The sequence below is a fragment of the Equus caballus genome, unplaced genomic scaffold (genome assembly GCF_041296265.1).
Source record: "Equus caballus isolate H_3958 breed thoroughbred unplaced genomic scaffold, TB-T2T haplotype2-0000563, whole genome shotgun sequence".
Lineage (NCBI taxonomy): Eukaryota > Metazoa > Chordata > Mammalia > Perissodactyla > Equidae > Equus > Equus caballus.
In genome coordinates this window covers 132,269-153,106 of record NW_027221926.1, presented here as the reverse complement: position 1 = coordinate 153,106, position 20,838 = coordinate 132,269, and the positions used below count along the sequence as shown (strand labels likewise).

The 20,838-nt window shown below is 36.5% G+C and overlaps 1 protein-coding gene across 7 annotated transcripts in view; it reads right to left on the bottom strand.

Annotated features, from left to right (window-relative positions):
- Positions 1-225: 225 nt before the first annotated feature.
- Positions 226-20,838, bottom strand: part of LOC138922181 (uncharacterized) — a 77,717-nt gene continuing 57,104 nt past the window's right edge. For 3 of the 7 annotated variants that reach the window (XM_070259008.1, XM_070259010.1, XM_070259009.1), the window contains 5 exons: positions 9,838-10,033; positions 8,589-8,646; positions 6,453-6,552; positions 1,438-2,454; positions 226-1,272 (listed from right to left, as the gene is read on the bottom strand). In XM_070259008.1, coding sequence (XP_070115109.1) covers positions 2,318-2,454; positions 6,453-6,552; positions 8,589-8,646; positions 9,838-10,033 — 491 coding nt within the window. In that variant the 3' untranslated portion in view covers positions 226-1,272; positions 1,438-2,317. Of the gene's footprint in view, positions 1,273-1,437; positions 3,097-6,452; positions 6,553-8,588; positions 8,647-9,837; positions 10,034-20,838 lie in introns of all 7 variants that reach the window. The other 4 variants (XM_070259014.1, XM_070259013.1, XM_070259011.1 and 1 more) reach the window with 4 other exon arrangements.

The window sequence follows — 20,838 nt, the reverse complement described above, 5'->3', positions numbered from 1 at the left end:
GGTGGTGCTCAGAGGAATGGTAACTATTTGGAAAAGAGCAAATCAGACCCCCCTCATACCATATTCCAAAATAAATCCCATATGGTTTGGTCAATTAGATATACATAAAAAGTGAAAACGTGAAACAGTGAGAATCTCTATAGGTAAACATTTCTGCCATTCTGATGTAGGGAAGAACGTTCTAAGAATAAATGCAGCAGAAGATACCACAGAACAAAAGACTGATCCATTTGAATATAGAGTTTATTTTTCATATACATCAGGAAACAGCACACATAAATGAGAAAGGGAAATTATAAATTGGAAGAAAGATTTGCAAAAATGAATGCTAGGCAAAACCCGCCTCAGCCAGAGGATCCCAGAGAGCCCTGGCGGCTAACCATGCGGCGGCATCCAGGGTGGGACCCTGGGACAGTGAGGGCCATAGGTGGGAACAAGGAAATAGAGTGACGTGTGGACTGTAGCTCGGAATAGGGCGTCAGTACTGGTTCATTAATATCGGCAAATGTGCCATCCCTCGGAAGGTGTTCACAGCGGGGAAACTGGGTGTGGGGCATGTGACAGCTCTCTCTACTATCTCCCAACTTTCCTGCAACTCCAGAGCTGTTCTAAAATCAATGTTTATTAAACATATTCCTGATAAAACTGGCTAATACATATACTATATAACTATATAAAACATAATAGAGAACTTATATTATATATAACATATGCATACATGCACACATAACATATAATACATATACCATAATGTATAACGTAACATAATATATAACTATACAACATACAAATTAGACAAATGAACATCTAAAGAAACTTGGGCAAAGCATTTAAATAGGTAAATAACAGAATAAATCAGTTTTACGCTCCTAAACTGCCACTGGGTTTGTAAATGGTTTCGTCGCTTCTGGAAAGCAGTTTGCCAACATGGATTAAGAGCCTTAAAATGTTCACACCTTTCAACTCAGTGAGTCCACTTCAGAGTAACCACCCTGCAGGCACGACCTGAGGTGCACACAGAGTTTGATGGGCAAAGACGTTCTTCCTGGGCTGTGTGTGATAGGAAATAATTGGAGACGTGCAGCACTCGGGGCCTCTTGTCGTCAGCTTTATGGTCTGCGTACTCTGAGCCTGTTCAAATGTATGGAAGAAGAGTGTGGCATCGAGGGCGCAGGTTTTGCAGACACATCTCAATTCAAGTTGAAGCACCATCAGCGGCCGTGTGATTTGGGGCGAATCACTTCACATTCTTTCTAAGGCCCAGTCTCTCGTCTGTAAAATAAGGCCAATAACACATGTAATCCATAGGGGTTTTGTGAAAATCAAATGGGATTATTCAAGTCTTTAGCACAGTGCCTGCCAGATAGCTTAGTAAATAGCAAGTGACACTAACTTACAGATGAGAAAATGGGAGCAGAGAGAGGACGAGTAACTTACCCAAGGTCACACAGCTGGTGAGTCGTGAGCTGGGACTCAGACACAGAACGCTTGACTTCACATCCCACGTTCGTAACCACAACTCAAGTCTTCGCTCTTATTGATGCAGTTCCGCTGCTGCTGCGTAATGACCTGCGAAAATGCTCATGGGAAAACGCTGAGTAAAAAAAGTACATACAAAATTATATGTACTGTATCAATCTGATTTTCCCCTGAAATTTTTGTATGTGTACTAAACACGCATAGATGAAAGACTGGAAGGAAATAGGCCAACATATTAAAAGGATGATCTTTGAGTAAAGCGTTGAGCACATAGGAGATGCTGTGTTCTCGCTGTGATCACTTGTGCTGGTGTTCTGGTGACTCACCTAAGCGCCTTGGGTGTGAAGGCAGCTGTGTTCTTCCTGCTCAGGACTCACTTCCTGAGCTGAGCATTCGCATCGCACTCCATCTGTCTGGGAACACTCTCCCCATTGCTTCTGTGAAGGTGACTTTTTTCCCTTAGCTCTCTGTGTCTCTTTCCCTCTCTTTCCTGTTTCTATTTCTCTCTCTGTGCTGTGTTCTGTGTCCGTATTCCATTTCACCACTTTTCTCCTTAGCTGTGCTCAATCTGCGGTTTAACCTGTCCATTGAGTTTTTAATATGAAACTTTTTTATTTCTGGAATTCTCTTTCAAAACTACTTGGTCTTTTTAAAAACAAAAGTCTGTTCTTTCCTCCCGTTTTCACCACGCCTTTAATCGTTTTAACACGGCCGTTTTAGCCTGTGGGTCAGAGGATTCCACCGTCTGAATGGCTGGCGTCGAATGCGGCTGCTGGTTCTCACAGGGGCTCGTGGTGGCGCTCTCGTGTGCTCTGTGAGTTTTTCTTGTGCATCGTGCTCAGAGCGGCTTTTCCTGTGGGGATCCTGCGGGAAAGATGTCTCTCTGGAACCGTCTTTGTTGCTTCTGGCGGGATTCGAGGGAGACCAACAGCGAGGGGTCCTTCATGCTGACTTTGACCTGGAGGATCACTGGACCTTGCAGGAGAGACACATCCTGAGGCCCAGGCCCGCGTGCAAGCAGGCTTGGAGCTCCCTGTCCTCATGGGGGACCTTTCCCTCCACCTCACCAGGCCCAGGCTGTCTCCACGCTCCTGAGCCGGTTCTGGTCTCGCTCGCCCTCACTGAAGCTGTGGGCCTGTGAAGGCTCCAACTTTCCACAGGGGTCTCGATTCCAACCCCGGCCGTACTGAGGTCCAAGGCTCTGTCTCCTGCCTCCACGTGGCCACCAGAACCTAAGCACCTCACTAGGGAGATGACCAAGCCACCGCGGCACAGCCTCAGAGCTGCTGAACTCCACGTCCGCTAAATGCTCTGGGCGTGGACCCCTAGGATTTTCTTCAGTTACTTGCAAACTCAGCTGTATGTTTAACAGGCTGCTGTTTTTTAATCCTTATTTCTAAGTGTGTCGCCCTGTGGGAGGACCTGCAGGTGATTTTGGCCCCCATGTTACTGGCAATGGACCCCAAAGATTATTTTTAAGGGAAAACGGTCTTAGGTGTCAGGCAACATTGACCTAGACATTGTTTTCTTTTAGAAGGTCATCCTGTTTCTTTCATAGGAGCATGTCAGTGGATTTTTTTCTGCCCTATTTCTTCATCTTTAAATAGTTTTTCTTGCCTAAAAACGAAAACAAAACTGTCAGCCTTCCAGTTACCTGTGCTCTGCTGTCTCCTGTGTTTTATTTTTATCCTAATCACGGCACATTTGGCAGGAAACCAAGTTTCTTGCCAGCTTCTTGCAAAGGACTCTAGTGAGGGTGAGGACAGGGATCCATCTCATATATGTGCTTGTAGATACACTATAAATGGGTCTTTTTTTTAATTTCTTTTTTGCCAAGGAAGATTCACCCTAATCTAACATCTGTTGCCAATCTTCCTCTTTTTGCTTGAGGAAGATTAGCCCTGAGCTAACATCTGTGCCAGTCTTCCACTATTTCGTATGTGGGTCACCACCACAGCATGGCTGACGAGTGGTGTGGGTCTACACCCAGCATCCAAACCCCTGAGCCTGGGCTGCTGAAGCAGAGCATGTGGAACTTCAACCACTCGGCCATGGGTGTGGCCCCTGTGAGTCATTTATAAAATGAGGAAAATGACCAGAGTAATGATTCCTAACTTTTTTTTATTAAGATTATGATAGTTAACAACCTTGTGAAATTTCAGTTGTGCATTATTGTTAGTCATGTTGTAGGTACACCACTTCACCCTTAGTGCCCTCCCCCCACCCCACTTTCCCCTGGTAACCACCGATCAGTTCTCTTTGTCTTTATGTTAACTACCACCTATGAGTGGAGTCATACAGAGTTCGTCCTTATCTGTCTGGCTTATTTCACTCCACATAATACCCTCAAGGTCTATCCATGTTGTTGTGAATGGGACGACTTTGTTCTTTTTTATGGCTGAGTAGTATTCCATTGTATATATATATCATATCTTCTTTATACAACCATCAGTTGCTTGGCTCTTAGGTTGGTTCCATGACTTGGCTATTGTGAATAATGCTGCGGTGAACATAGGGGTGAATGGGACTTTTGGAATTGCTGATTTCAAGTTCTTTGGATAGATACCCAGTAGTGGCATGGCTGGGTCATAAGGTATTTCTATTCTTAATTTTTTGAGAAATCTCCATAATGTTTTCCATAGTGGCTGCACCAGTTTGCATTCCCACCAAAAGTATATGAGGGTTCCTTTTTCTCCACAGCCTCTCCAACATTTGTCACTCTTGGTTTTGGATATTCTAACAGGTGTAAGGTGATATCTTAGTGTAGTTTTGATTTTCATTTCCCTGATCTTCCTGCCTTTACAACAGAAGTAAATATTTAAATGATGGCTATTTCTTGCTATTAACCCATGACCTATGTTAATTACCCATGCTTTATAAATGCTCCTTGTTTATAGATTGTTTCATTAGGTTAGTTAAAAAGTAACTAGGGAGAAAATAATGAAAGGTGAACTGAAGTCAAATGCAGACTTTCAACTTTAGGATATCACCTCCACTAAAAAGCCTTGTTCATCCCAACAGGTGTACTTCAGAATCCCATTAACTCTGAATCTTTCTGAAAAGATTGCAGCTTCTATTTAACTGTCTTTTAACATCAGAAAGGTTTTAAAAAATTAAAACCAGATTAATCTGGTATTACTGATATTAAATGATTTTTCCAAATTTTTATTCTCCTCTTTTGCTTATACATTACTTGTACTTTCACAAAGTACTGGAATAACTTTCAATTTCACTTTATTAATGAGTAGAAACTGTTTAGTGTTGAGAATAAGTAGTAAAAGTTCCCTATCATACACTGAGGGATTATCCAAATTTGGATCTCTGCCTTCAGAGAATATATTTCCTCAATGCAGTACTTCTTAGAATTTTTATTTTTTAAAGAGAAATTTTAAGAAAAGAACTCGAATTTCTTGCTAAAAGTAGGTATATTTAATAATACAAAGAAAATTGGTTAGTATATTTCTCTATAAATGTGTATGCATGCACAAAAATTGAAAGTTATTATATGTTCAAACATAACTTTTTATCTTTATCAAAAGTAGAGGTTCATTCTAGAAAATATACAAAACAGAGGGAAGAGTAAAGGGGAAAAATCCTACACATATAGAGCATGTTCATTTCTTAGTTTATTGCTACTTCTATAAAAATAAGATGCTACAAACTATTTTAAATCAAGCTTTTCCCCTTCAGCAATATCTGGTGAAGATCTCTAAACGTTATCTGGTGTAGAGCTAATTTATCATTTTCAAATATTTGAAACACAAAAATTTGTGCTATTCCTTATTGATTAATAGTCACTTTGATTCTAGTCACTTTGACTCCAATATTTCAAAAATATACTTATAATTTATCTTTATATTCATTTTATTTCCAGCAGACAGTTCTTAAGAAAAGAATTGACGGAATGAAAGATGTATAAATATTTAATTTTCACAGAAGTTGCTCCTCTATTTTTCTTGGAACACATTGTGCATTTTCAACTTTTTAATTCAGGCTTCTTAGATTTTTATATCTGGTTATATTTTTGGTTTAATTATTACAGTTCTTTCCTTAAAAGGTGCCAATAATGTGCATGCTGACATCCCTTTGCCAGTTTACCATTTTCTTTCTACTCATGTTAATATTTTGTTCATTTCACCTTAATTGTGTCTGCTTTCCTTGGCTCTACTATTCAAGCACTTGCCTTATTTTCATTAGTGATTATTCTGTTACTCATACTTCTGATTTGACCTTCCTTTCTGTGATGGCCTTATTTTACTCTTCAACATTTGTTCTTGAATTATTCTATTTCATTTTGTTATTCCTTTCCTAGATTTTTTCTGTGAGCCACTCATTCGCTTCTATAAAGATAATTGCTTCATTATTATTTTTTTTTAATTCACAATAATATGCAGCCACACTTCCTTTGTGGCAAGATCTTTAAGACAGTGTTCTCTCTTTGACATATATTAATGGTTTATTCATCCTTTTCTTACCTACTTTATATGTACATATATATATAATATATATTAACACACATATATATATTAATTTGTTTTATTTTTAGTTGTCATTCTTCTTTCTAAAAGTTTCTGTCTTCCTGGAATATTCAGAAAGTTCATATGGGGAGCAGCAAGATAAATATTCCTAATTCCCATGACACAGTTTTGTCTTTATGAATTAGAGTCTATTTAACATTTTTCCTCTGAAAAAAAGCAGATATCACTGAAGAATATCTCACCAAATATGCCCTTTCTGATATATAGATATATATATATTTTCAAACAAGCCTAAACTAAGGCTGTTCTTTTAAATGAATCTTAAAGGTCATCATTTTCATCATTGCAGTGGCTATTCTTCCTGAAGTTTTCATAATTTTTCAACTAGTTTCCAATAAAATGTTGCTTTCAACACCTTTCTCATGATAAAATTGATGCTAGGTTAATAATTTTCAACATAATACTATGCATCAAATTTAGATATATAGGACAGACCTGATGGCACAGCGGTGAAGTTCACACGTTCCGCTTTGGCAGCCCGGGGTTCACCGGTTGGGATCCTGGGTGTGGACGTGGCACTGCTTGGCAAGCCACGCTGTGGTAGGCGTCCCACATATAAAGTAGAAGAAGATGGGCATGGATGTTAGCTCAGCGCCAGTCTTCATCAGCAAAAAGAGGAGGATTAGTAGCAGATGTTAGCACATCTGCCTCAAAAATAATAATAATAAATTTATATGTATATATTTTCATTCATGTGTACATATATATATTTGTCTGTTAGGTATATATATAAAGTGTGTATGTACGCATATATATGTGTGTGTAGGTGTGTGGTGCATAGTGTGTATGTGGATACCTACATACATATGCACACAGTACTCTGGGGTACATATTTAATGTTAGTAAGTTTCCTTTGTAGGAAAATTTTAATAAATGAATATATGGGTACATCTCATTATTTATTTACCCTTGTAAAATGCTCATTTGTATTGCTTCTAAGAACTGAATTGGATTTTATTATGTTCTTTTTGTTGGCAATAGCTCTGTGCTTGTCTAGCTCAAGTATATTTACTAACCATTTAATCTCAGGTTTTGGATTATTTGATGTACCTTAATACTGATGACATATACTCTTATGAGAGGAAAAAAAGAATAATAAAATCTACCACAAATGTACAAGAATTCTTTTCAGATTCTGTGTAAAGAAAGTCCATGGCAATATGTTATTTTTCACAATTGAAAGAGTAACCAGATATATAAGCATTTGGTGAATATATGTTCACTAACGTAAAGGAGAAGCTGAAGAGGAAAATACAAATACTATGAAAATGACCTAGGAATAAGTCAGTATTGAGTGATAACAAGTTCAAAATAAAATTTGATTTTTAGGTCAAGAAAAGCGAGCAACTAGAAGACATTTTTCGATATAGAGTAGAGGAGATTGTCAGGGTTTAAATCTAGTTTTAGAGAAGTGTTCCTGAAAACAGCCAACTAATATGAATTCCTATAGGGGAAAGACAATAAGATATGAATTCCTATAGGGGAAAGATAATAAATGGGCTGATAGTGGGACAATATACATATCTATATACATATATATATATATTAGTAAATACAAGAGAAAAATAGGATTGCATTTGAAGAAAAGATATGTGATTGGTTACACTTTTTTGCTAGTCTTTTTTTATGCTGTCTACTTTGAAAATATATAAAGACAAAGCTGACTATTTGAATAAAATAAATATTCACCCGAGTTTCCTTACTCAAGCTACTTATTACTAAGTATTCATCTCTATTATCTCTAACATTCCTCCACTGAAACACATCTCACACGTATAAAAGAGTGGTTATCACTGTTTCTGGGGGATACTGGTGTCAAGTTTTTCTAATTCTAACCAAAACCCAAGTGTGTGAACATCTTTATGCAGGCCCATTCCAGCGTCACCAGGGAAACATCACGCCATCAGTGAGATAATGAGCTGATAATAAAGATAGCAGTTGAATAATAGATCTAACACAACATAGAGATACAGAGCCAAGAGGTGATTTGAGGGAAAGAGCAATGACAACAACCAAAACACAACATCAGTCATGTGCAGTGATGGAACAAATTGTACACTATTCTAACATCAAGATATGATGTTTGAATATTGCTGGCCTTGGTACTGATTCGTGATGTTCCCTGCATGATATAAAATAGAGTTCTTATTACCCCTTTGGCCTTCTGTCTTGAACTTTCAAGTTTTAGGAGCCAAATAAAGCAAAGGAATTATATTATATGTTGTAACCTGTCTGTAGATCCCAAGTCACTTCTCTTTGCATGTGTGGAGAGTGTAAACTTTGAATAGCTGAAGCATGTTCAGGAGAACAGAACAACTTTATTAGATCAATCACAATCCATGATAATTCTTTTGTGTGTATCACAGTAGGTATATTTTATTATAGTAACATAGTGCTCAAGTTAGCCTAGCTAAAACACTAATGGAACATATTGGCCATGTTAGTGAAAAATATGAAGTAAGGCTGGCTTCGGGCTTGTTTTGTTTCAACAGTTAAAGTATGCCATCGTTATCTTGTTTGTTTCCATCTCTCTCTTTTACTAGCTGACATTTCGTCTGAAGACTGACTTACCGTTATGATTACAAGATGTCTGCCAAGAGTTCCCAGATCTTCATTATTCTGTAATGAACTAAAGAGTAAGATTGCCAGATGAAATTCAGAGCACCCAGTTAAATTTGAATTTCTGATAAACAGCATTTTTTTTCGTATAAGTATGTCTTATGAAAAATTATTCATTGTTTATCTAAAATTCAAATTTAACTGGTCATCCTGTATTTTACTTGCTAAGTCTGGCAATCTTACTAAGGGAAGAAATACAGCTTTGCTTTGGGAAACTCTTAAAAACTGAGGAAACTTCTTTTCAGAAGTTCTCTCAAAATATCTTGTCATGTTTCATTTTCTCAATTTTGTCATGCATCATACCTGAATAAGTAATCATTCTCAGGAGATGAGATTTTGAATGTTTTGTTTAGACTGAGCTGCATGTTGCACTACATTTCCGAGAAGTATAACCATAATACCCTAAAATTTTGGGTGGTTATGAAGAGTAGGATACTAGCTAACTGTTGAGGAAGTGACAGCAAGAGTTATATTTCAAAATATAATGGCAGAGGCAATGTAACATAATTTTAAATAATACAGAATTTGAAGCCACACTGTGTGGATCTTCTGTGTGTTAGCAACGTAACCTCGGGCAAGCTGCTTAACCCCTCTGTGCATCAGTTACTTCACTTTTGAAACTGGCATTATAATAGTATCTACTTCATGATAGTTTTTATTTAATGTATATAAAGTACTTAAACAGTAGTTTGCCTATAGAAAATCTTTATCTTATAATCAGCATAAGGAAAACACACCTCAAAATGACATTTTGGAAAATCTACAAATGAATTATCATTAATTCATGAATGTCCTAATTTAGACCGAGTGGAAGAGTACCCTTAAAACTTATTTTTACTGATGTTTCTTGAGCATTTTGTTGGAAGAAAATTTATTGGAGCTGTGGACATCAATTTAGATACTTATTGAAGTTTAGCTAGTACCCAATTGTGTAATTTTCTTATTGTAGCAACAACAGTTAATATGAGATCTATCTACTTAATAAATTGTCGTGTGTACAATACAGTATTGTTAACCATGATCGCCATGTTGTAGAGCAAATCTCTAGAACGTCTTCATCTTGCGTAACGAAAACTTTCCACCTATTGAATAACAGCTCCAATTTCCCCCTCCCCCAACCTCTGGCAACTACCATTCTTCTCTCTGCTTCTATGAGTTTGACTATTTTAGATAACTCATGTAAGTGGAATAATGTACTTACTTGTTCTTCTGTGGCTGGTTTATTTCACTTAGCATAATGTCCTCCAGGATCATCCCTTTTGTCCCATATGGCAGCATTTCCTTCTTTTTTAAGGCTGAAAAATATTCCATTGTGTGTATATGCCACGTTTTCTTAATCCATTCATCCATTGATGGGCATTCATGTTGCTTCCATATCTTGAGTGTTATGAATAATGCTGCAATCACACAATCACACAAGAGTCCAGGTATCCCTCTGAGATCCTGATTTCAATTCTTTTGGACATATACCCAGAAATGGGACTTCCGGATCACACAGTAGTTCTATTTTTAATCTTTTGAGGACCCACCACACTGGTTTCCATGGTGGCTGTCCCATTTCTATTCTCACCAAGAGTGTACAAGGGTTACAATTTCTCCACATCCTTGCCAACACACTAAAACAGTATGGTATTGGCATGAAGATAGACATATAGACCAATAGAACAGAAAAGAGAGCCCACATGGGTAATAAGAATACACAATGGGGAAAGGATAGTTTTTTCAACAAATGCTGGCAGGAACACTGGACATCTATATGAAAAAGAACGAAATTGGAACCTTAACTTTCACAATACACAAAAATCAACTCAAAATGGATCGAAGACTTAAAAATCTTGGAGCTGTAAAACTAGAAGAAAACACGGGGGGAAAGCTTCTTGACATTTGGCTTAGCAATTACTTTTTGGATATGAAATCTAAAAGCAAAAACAGATGTGGGGCTATATCAAACTAAAAAGCTTCTGCACAGCAAAGTTAGTAGCCAACAAAATGAAAGGCAAGCTATAGAATGTGAGAAAATATTTGCAAACTATATATCTGATAAAGGATTAATATCCAAAATATATAAGGAGCTCCTATAACTCAATAGCAATAATAATAAAAACAATATTCTCACTAAAAGTGGGCAAAGGACTTGAATAGACATTTATCCAAAAAAGACATACAAATGGGCAACAGGTATCTGAAAACGTGCTCAATGTCACTAAGCATCAGAGAAAGGCAAATTAAAACCACAATGAGGGGCCGGCCCGGTGGTGCAGCAGTTAAGTGTACACATTCCACTTCGGTGGCCTGGGGTTCGCTGGCTCGGATCCCGGGTGCGGACATGGCACTGCTTGGCAAAGCCATGCTGTGTAGGTGTCCCACATATAAAGTAGAGGAAGATGGGCACGGATGTTAGCTCAGGGCCAGTCTTCATCAGCAAAAAAGAGGAGGGTTGGCAGTGAATGTTAGCTCAGGGCTAACTTCCTGAAAAAAAAACCACAATGAAATATCACCAGACACCTGTAAAAATGTGACTATTAAAAAAAGTCATTGTTTCATAATTTCTGTAAATAATAAGACTAAATTATTCGTAGCTTTATGTCATAACCTCATCTTCACAAGTTCCTTACCATAATTGTTCAGTAGCCACATATATCTGCATATTCTCACAGACTAAGGTCCAGTTGAAAATTAGAGACTATCAAAGGAACAAAATGGAAGTATACTAATCAAACCTTATATTGATGCAATCTCTATCATCTTATCATATGTATTGATAGCAGAGAAAGAGAGTTCCATGCATATTCTTATTCCACTTTTCCTTGTAAGAACCGCATAATATAGTAATTAGGTATCTAGTGAAATCTGAAAATTTATTCGGCATTCTGACATTGTCTTAGTCCATTCAGGTCACTATAACAAAATGCCATAAACTGAGCAGCTTATAACCAACAGAAATTTATTTCTCACAGTTCTGGGTGCCAGGATGTCCAAGATGAAGGAGTTGGCAATTCGGGGTTTTGTGAGGGCCCAGCTCCTTCGATGGCTGTTTTCTTGCTGTGACCTCACGTGGTGGAGCACGCTGGTGCCTCTTTGATGAGGGCACTAAGTGCATTGCTAACTACTTCTGAAAGCCGGCACCTCCAAATACCCTCACAGTGAGGATTAAGTTTCAACATATGAATTTTGGGGCAACATAAACAGAAAGTCCACAGCAGATATTAAGAAAAAGTTTAGTGTCTTCATTTCTTTCTAACTAATCTGTTATTTGCTGTGAATTCTCTACCCGTAAGTAGTTTTCTGTAGCAGGCATAGGATGGGAGTTTTGGGGGACTTTGAAAGAGTCAACAGAATCCACTGGATTTATTTTAATGTTTTATACACAATCTCTGCTTGGAAAATGCAAGGAAATTTCGGTGTTTTTCCTATGTGTTCCCTTTACCTGGCCCTGTGTTCATGGAGCGGAAGAGTTGAAAAAGGCTGTTAAGATAGAAAGAGAATGTGGCAATGAAGAAAACAGGGAATCTTCAGACTGTTAAGATAGAAAGAGAATGTGGCAATGAAGAAAATAGAGAATCTTCAGATGCATAAGGTGGCCTCTAGGTTCTCCTGGGCTGGTGTACTCCAAAGAGGGTTTGGCTCAATCCTATCCCTGGGTGTGCAGCTGGTAGATGTGTCTCATGTTTACGGCTTCCTTATGTTGGATCTCATCTCTTTTTACATTAATTTAGGCTGGTAGTCCTTATTAGTAATCTTTGCTGCTGCCTCATCATCCCTTGGCCCTTATCTCTCAATGTCTGCCAGGTTCTGCATTTGGATTCTTGCCTGGGTTGCCTTCGGCCTCCATTTCAACAGTGACTTTTACCTTTTGAGCCCTAGCACATTTATTGAGGTCTTCTTGGCTCTCAGTATGGTTACGTCTATTGACTCTAAAAAGCACGTGGAGATTTCTGGGTCTCACTATGCTGAAAGGAGATGAAAGATATTCAAGAGTGTCAGCTACTCCCTCTTCCCAGATAACAAAGCTGATCCTCTCTCTTTTCTTTACTGGAACCCACCGACGTGGGAGAAGAGCATTGTGTGGAGTATCTCCTTCATAAATCTCAGATATCCAGTGTCTAAAGACATATAAAATACTTTTATTACAGGTTTGAAATTTGCACAAGTCAGATTAAGACATCTGCCTAGATTCTTGCTTTTATATATGTGGCTTACTTCCATAAAATCCTGGGACCAGGACAGGTGGTGTTTCCTTCTTTTCTTTCACTGTCTGGTTGGGGATTCCCTTATGCTAAACTCTGTCTATGATCAGGTCCTCAAAGCTTAGCTCTTGATACGATAAATGCAAAGAATAGGAATATAGGAAATAATTTTTTTCTAAGCTTTATATTCAAAAGCTAAGTAATTTTCTATTCTTCACTATCTTGCAAAAAAATCCATTCATGCATATAATTAATGAATTCTTTAAGATATTTAAGAACACAAAGGATGAGTTCAATGTTAATTTGTATATACGTATATACCTATATACATATATATGTGTATTTCAAGATATTTCCTTTGGTACATTAATATGTAGAGAGAGCAGAATTCTCAGCTGCTACACATTTTTGGGGGGAACATGATCACATTTAAAGAAAACTTGTCAAAAATGTTAAGAAAGGGAAAAAATGTTGTAGAAGCTTGCTAGTGGCAAATAAACGGAGGCAATCCATAAGGGAAAGGCTCCCTCATGCAATATCCCTAATGATCACTTTGCTGGGCTTTACAAGAGTGATTCTTTTTAGGAGAAAATTCCCACAAATTTTGTTAGAATCTTAAAGTAACTGAAAAAACAGTTTTACAAATTCTGCTCTAAATTGCTTAATCTTCTAGCTTCTTGCCAAGGGGTAATTTGGGGGAAATAGCTATGGGATATCCATATTGGAATATCCATATTTTGTACCCCTTATCTGAAAGATGGTAAAGCATTTGCCTATAAAAATAAAGGAGGAACTTAGAATTATAAGTAAAAAAAACCTTAGCCACCATCTCTGTCGAATATGATACTATGTTTTATATTTGAGATTTTCTTAGCCAAGTAGAATTTTAATTTTGATTTTTGCATGAGAATGCTTCTTTTCAAGTACTAGTTATACCACTTATTATTAGAGACAAGTCACTTACTCTTTCTAAGTCTCAATACCTGTATCTCTGAAATGGCTCAGGTGGACAATATATGAGACAGATGGAAAAAATGTTTTATTTTTGGAACACAAATACCCATTGTATGTATTAACATTAAGGATATACTCATCTGAAAAAAATCTGTTTTGTGAGTGTTAGTAGAGACTTCTATAGAGAGAAGATGTGTTAGATATTTTTAATTGGTAAATAAACAAGCTAATGAGCTCTATTTTATAAAAGAAACAGAATAGTAAATATAAATGACAAGACTTTTATCCAGATTAGAATACAAAAATATTATTATTTGACAGAGTAAATTTAACATCACTTTATTTTCCTTACAGTGGAATTGGATTTTAACAGACGTGGGTATATTGGATATATATGACATGGAGTATCTTAAAGGTGATGACATTTTAAATGGTTTTCCAAAGTGGAAAATAATTTTAAAAAGAAAAAGCAAAGACATAATTTATTTTCTGTACCAGATGAAGCAAGTGCATAGTGTACAGTTTTTTTTTCAAGATGACTTAAAAGAGTATGTTTGCTATATTTAATTTTTTGTCACTAGATGGCAAAATACTATATGTAAAAATAAAGAACTTATGACAGTAATGAGATTAAATTAATGGCAAATAAACGCAATTGTGTAAATTGTCAGAGAATACCGTTTAGTTCAAGTAACAATAACCCCTTTAAAATTAAAATTCATTATGTAAGGCTTTATCTCAAGGTTATTTTTGTCACAATAATTTAATGATAATCATGTGTAAATCTAAATTTTCATTTTTAAGCACCAATATGGATATAGTATACAAAAATCATTATATTCCAGTGTAGAGTAAACTTGGAAGACTGTTACATTGAAATAAATATCAAATGAATGAAAATAATTTTGTTTTAAAAAACCTCAATTTAATAAAGGGGGAAACATTTATGTGCAACATATAGTGAATGCTGAAATTATTTCAGTCATTCACGTGTTATGTATTTTAATAATGCTACTAGAAAAATAATGTTTTCAATCTAATTTACTCTAACCTACATTAAGTTTGCTGGCATTGTCATGAAAGAGAAAGACGTGAGACCTAGTATTTTCATTATTACTGCTGCATACAAACTACCCTAAATGCGAAGTTTTTTAAAACAACAAATTCTTTGCTCTTGAGTTTTTAGTTTTTTTATTTGAGCAGTGTTCAGCCAGAACAGCATATCTCTAATCTATGTGAAACAACTTAATTGGGGCTAGAAGATATCCAGTAATTCATCGTGGCTGATTGTTGGCTGGAAACTCAGCCGGGACTATCAACTAAGGCTTAAATTTTCTTCCACATGGTTATCTGGGCTTTTTTCCACTTCATAGCAGGATAGATATCAAGAGAGAGGACACAGAACTTGACAGTCTTCTAAGAAATTAGGGCTGAAACCAGCAGAGAGTCACTTCCGCTATGTTCTATGAAACACTCTCCGTTCTGGTTACACAGTTCAGATTCAAGGGGGTAGAGAAACAGACTACAGGTTTCTGAGGGGAGAGACAAAGAATTTATAGTTCTCCTTAATCTGCAATAGTCTACCCTCTACCCATAATTATTTACATAACACTCACCTTTAAAATACCCTATAAGACATAAAGATTTATCTCATTAGTCATCATACTCAAATCTGGAGTATTTTCGTTTGTTTCAGGAGATGCAGATGTGGGGGTTGTTTTTAGATGTGGTTTCTATTGGTCTAAAAAAACATGAAGTAACATGAAAAGTTTTGTGCCCTCCATATACCCAAATAAAATGACAGATACAGGAAAAAGGTAATGGACACTTTTATTCAAAAAGGAGGAGAATGGGAGGCAGAGAGAAATCATTAGTTCATAGCGATTCTGAAATCTCTGGGTGTGTATTGCCAGTTGCTTGATTAGCGCTCAGTGCCGCACTCTGGGAATGGTTTTCTATGGCTCTTCGTTTCCCTCTCTAAGTTCTTGGCTCTGCCCTTTGCCATTAGAAATATTCCAAAGTTGCAGCTGCATAGCTTTCTCAGTCTGGGTCACGGTTCTGGGAAGTTAAGGGCGTAGAGACCACTCTTTGTTTTAAACTCTCTCTGTCCCTTTCAGTTCAAGTGGATTAATCTTTTGAAAATTTGTGAGTTTCTTTTCTGCAATTTATATTCAATTCAATGAGACGAAGTGTGAGACAAGCCCAGATTTCTTTCTAAGGAAGGCCCTTCTCTACCCTACATCATGTTTTAGGCTGCCATTGGACAACACTCTTCTGCTGCTCAGAAGCTCTTCATCTAGCTGCACGGGTCTGTGAGACAGGGCCATAAATCTTTCTGAGGTCTTAGCAAAGGGTCTTACAAGATCCACCATTGACATTTTTGACTCAGAGACCACTTTACTGGATTTAAAGTCCCACTGAATTGAATCTTTTACCTGAAGCCTTTTATTACTTTGGTAACTTATTGTTGTTTAAAGACTTGGAATGAGAAAGTTTTATTTTCAAACACAGTCCTGCTCTTTTATTTTTCCTTTAAATTCCACCTGAAGACTGAGAGTTCATCTTGGCTCTTCTCAAAGCTTTGTACTTTTTCATAAGAAGCTCAGAGAAGTCAGCTAGTAGCTGCAGCATTCTTCCTGGAAACCTTGTAGGCCATATCTGTGAGTTAATTAGATACCATTTCTATTTTCCAGAACATCTCAAGCAACAGTACTGGCAAATGTTATTTCACTTTCCTCTTATATTCAATAGCAAGATCACTGTCCTTCCAGCTTTCACCAATAGTGTCCTTGGGAGCTTTCCCCACCACTCCATTTCAAAGCTAATTCCACAAGTTTTAGATTTTTGTTCCAGTAGAACACCATCTCAAGAACTAGTGATACTAGTAGCACCACGTATACTATTTATAAAATAATGTCACATATCTTTCCTTATAAATAAGCTTTTTTTATTTTGGAATACTTCAAGAATTACAGAAAAGTTGCAAGATAGTTCAGGGAGTTCCCAAATACTCCATACTCAATTTCTTCCACTGTTAACGTCGTACAGTGAAATGGAACAATTGCAAAAACAAAGAAACTGGCATCGCTACATTAGTATTAACTAACTCTAGACTTTATTTGGATGTCACTAGTTTTCCCATTAATTTTCTCTTTTTGTTCCAGATTCAAATGTAGGGTACCACATTATAGTTAGTTCTCAATATCTTCCCAGTCTGTGAAAGTTTCTTAGTCTTTCCTAATCTTCTGTGACTTTGACAGTGTTTAGAAACATTGACCAATTATGTAGAATGTACCCAACTGGGGATTCTCTGATTTTTTCTTTTTTTTTTTATGGTTAGACTAGTATATGGTTTTTGGAAAAAATAACACACAGTACTCTTCTCGTTACATCATATTGGGTGCTACATGATATCAACAAGATTTCATTGGGGATTTTAACCTTCGTCACTTAGTTAAGGTAGTGTTTGCCAAATTCATCCACACAAAACTTACTAATCGACCTTTCTATGGTATATTCTTTGGAAGCAAGTCACTACGTGTAGCCCTCCCTCAAGCAGGGCCTAGAAGGTGATTAACTTGTACCTCCTGAAAGAGGAGATGTATCCATATATTAATGTGGTTCTTCTGTCAGGAAGATTTGCTGCTTCTCCTCGTGTATTTATTTATTTAATCATTTATTTATGTTAGTATGGACTCATGAATATGTATTTTCTATTTTTGGTTATAATCCAATACTGCATTATTCATTCATTCCTCAAATTGACCCAGCTTTGTTTACCGGGTGCTCTTTCAGGTTGGCTAATGTGTTCTTTTAACATACCCTATTCTTCTGAATTTTTTAATAAACTTATTAAAATTTTAGGATAGATGTAGGTTTACAGAAAATTTGTCAACGTAGTGTAGAGAACTCACATACACCCCACATCCAGTTTTCCTATTATTTATACCTTACATTAGCATGGTATATATGTCACAATTAATAAACCAATAGTGGTATATAATTAACCAAAGTCCACACTTTATTCATATTCCCTTAGTTTTTCTCTAATGTCCTTTTTCTGTTACAAGATTCCATCCATTTAGTTGTCATATCGCTGTAGTCACATCACATTTAGTTGCAGACTGTGACAGTTTACAGAATATCCTTGAGAGTTTTGAGTAATACTGGTCAGATATTTTGAAAAATATCTCCTAGAATTTTTCTGATATAATTCTCATTTTTTGACTAGGGTAATAGGGTAATGGGTTTTGGGGAGGCCAACCACAGAGGTAAATTGCCATTCTCTTCATATCATATCAAAAGTATGTCTTACGACTATTGATCTTAACCTTGAACAATTGACTAAGAGAGTGTTGGTTAGGTTTCTATACTGTAAAGTTACTGTTTTCCCCCTTTTCTGTACTGTACTCTTTGAAGTAAGTCACTGTAATCAGCCCACACTGAAGGAGTGGAGAGTTATGCCCTCCTTCCTGGAAGAGGAAGTATTTATAGAAATTATTTGGATTCCTCTCCAATGGGGATCTATCTATTCTCTCCCACTAATTTATTTATTCAATCATTTATTTGTATCACTATACACCAATGGATATTTATTTTGTACTTTAGATTATAATCCAATAATGCATTATTTATGTGGTTGTTCAAATTGTGCCAATTTGTTATTTCAGTTAGCTCCTGTGTCCCTTTGACATATTCCTTCATTTTGTTGTTTTGTGAGTTCTTCCATACTTTCTGGCACTATAAGATGTTCCAGACTCTCGTCACTTTTGTTTATGAAAAGTCAAGTCTGATTTAAGACTTTGATCTCAAATTCAATTTACATTTCATATCTTTCCCAGTCTCAAATGCAGACTTAAAACATACCTCTAGTTTAATGGCGATAGTGATTTGGGAGATAAAAGGCAAAACCTGATTTTGTGACACTTTTTAGTCCCATCCTCCTTAAGGTCAATCTCCTTTGGTGCTGGAGGTAAAGAGCGGGAGGAAACATGAACATCTCATGGAAACTGCCATTGAACATGGCAGAGTAATATCCCTGTTCCAATTTAGGCCAGATGGCCATCTTATATTTGCTGCTGGTGTTCTATACTGTTTGGGGAATGTAAACACTTCACAGTAGCCACAGACACAGATACTAGTGAAATCCACTTTTACAATCTCCAATTAAATTACAATGGAGTGGGCCCTTTGGTTTTATTCTTGTTTGTATGACAATAGTTACATCTCTCACCTTTAGCAATCTTCTAGTACATTGAGACTTTTAAACATCTTATATTTCATATATTGGAACTCAACATCACATTACCATGTAAAATACTCTCTTATACATATTTGCATGTAGCTCCATAACAATATGCAACAATCGAAACAACTATCAGAACTTGTAACCAAAGAAGTGTATATAGTGAAAATTAAGCAACATTATCATCCTTTCTTCATTAAGTTTCACTAATATAGAGAATCTGAGGCTTCTTTCACGGCTATAAGTTAAAGACAAATTCCTCATCCTACATATTGATAAAACAATTGATGAGAAATATTTTACGCTGTCATAGAGTAAGAATAGAAGTCACAGTAACAGGCATAACAACTATGTATAAATAATTATGTCATTATGTCAAAATATAGGAAATATTTATATCAAAGTTGTGATGAAACAGAATTTGGTTCAACTTAGTTAAAAATGTAAATATTAACTATATTCCAAATAGAATGTTATTACTTGGAATCTCATCATAAAGAAAATATATCTTACAGTCTAGGAATTCCATCCAGTAGAAGCACCAAAGATGATGATAAGTATATACAATTCTGATTAAAATTTATGTAAGTGAGATGAAATAGTAAGATTTGTAATTTGTGGAAATGAACCATATTTCTAAGCATTCTCACCCATTCCAATGACAGGAATGTCAGAATGCCTTGTGAAGGGCCTGGAAAAGAGGAGAGGAGGGGAGGGAGATTGGCTACAAAGGATTTGACTGTTTCTCTTTCCCACACTCACTGTAGCACCTTTTTAAAAAACACAGATTGTTTAGATGTTCAGTACACTTGAAATATTTATGTGGGCTAGGGACAATTTGAATTCTAGTTTGGAAGGCATTTGAGTGTGGAACCTTGGAGTAAAGCAAGTGATAATTAGTGAAGAGAAGAAAGAGGTGGACATTTTCAGCAGAGCATGCGGCCTATGAACAGATCTTGAGTCAGGGAATGTGGAACGTCAGAGACATAGCTAACACATACACCTCCTTCATGTCTGTCTTTCTGCTTCAGCCTCACCCTGGCAGGCACTTGTAATATAAAATAGGAGAAATATTATTAATAAAGAGAATTCTTTACCATATGGATGTACTTTGAAGAAGAATATAAAAACACCTAGTGCCTTCCTAAAATTAAGCAAGAAAATTTTGTTTTCTTTGTATGCTTGTTATAGTTCTCAGAGAAGGAGATGTTGGCAGGGTGGTGACAGGAGGAAGAATGAGAGAAGTACAAAAATGTAAGGAGCAAGCAGGGTCAGGGCACTACTTACCACTCCTTGTTAAGTAAAAACTGAACAGTAATTGAAGAAAATAGTAATAGCAGGGGCAGTAGTAGCAGTATAAGTAATGATAAGAAAAACAGAAATAACAATGACTTCTTTTCATTATTTATATGTTTTAGATGTTTTCAATAGACGACCTCACTCTAATAAACTCTATTGAACACCACTCTATTGAACACCACCAACCCTATCAACATGCTGAGGTGGGTGATAATAGTGTATACGTTTTACTGTAAATTTAGGTTTAGAGAAGTTATTGTCTTACTTAATGTTAAACACCTAACAAACGGTGGAAATGAAAAAAGAACCAAGGGACTGAGTAAATGGTTGGAACTGTCCTCACTGCGACCTGCATTACTATTACTATTAAGATTTTCTTTCTTTAATTGGTCTGCTCTATTTTTCTGGTAATGGACTCCAGGTCTCCAACTTCTCTCCCCTCCTTCTCTCTTAATTCCATCCAATCAGGCTCTTGACCTCTCATCACTCCAACGAATCTGATTTCATCAATGTCACT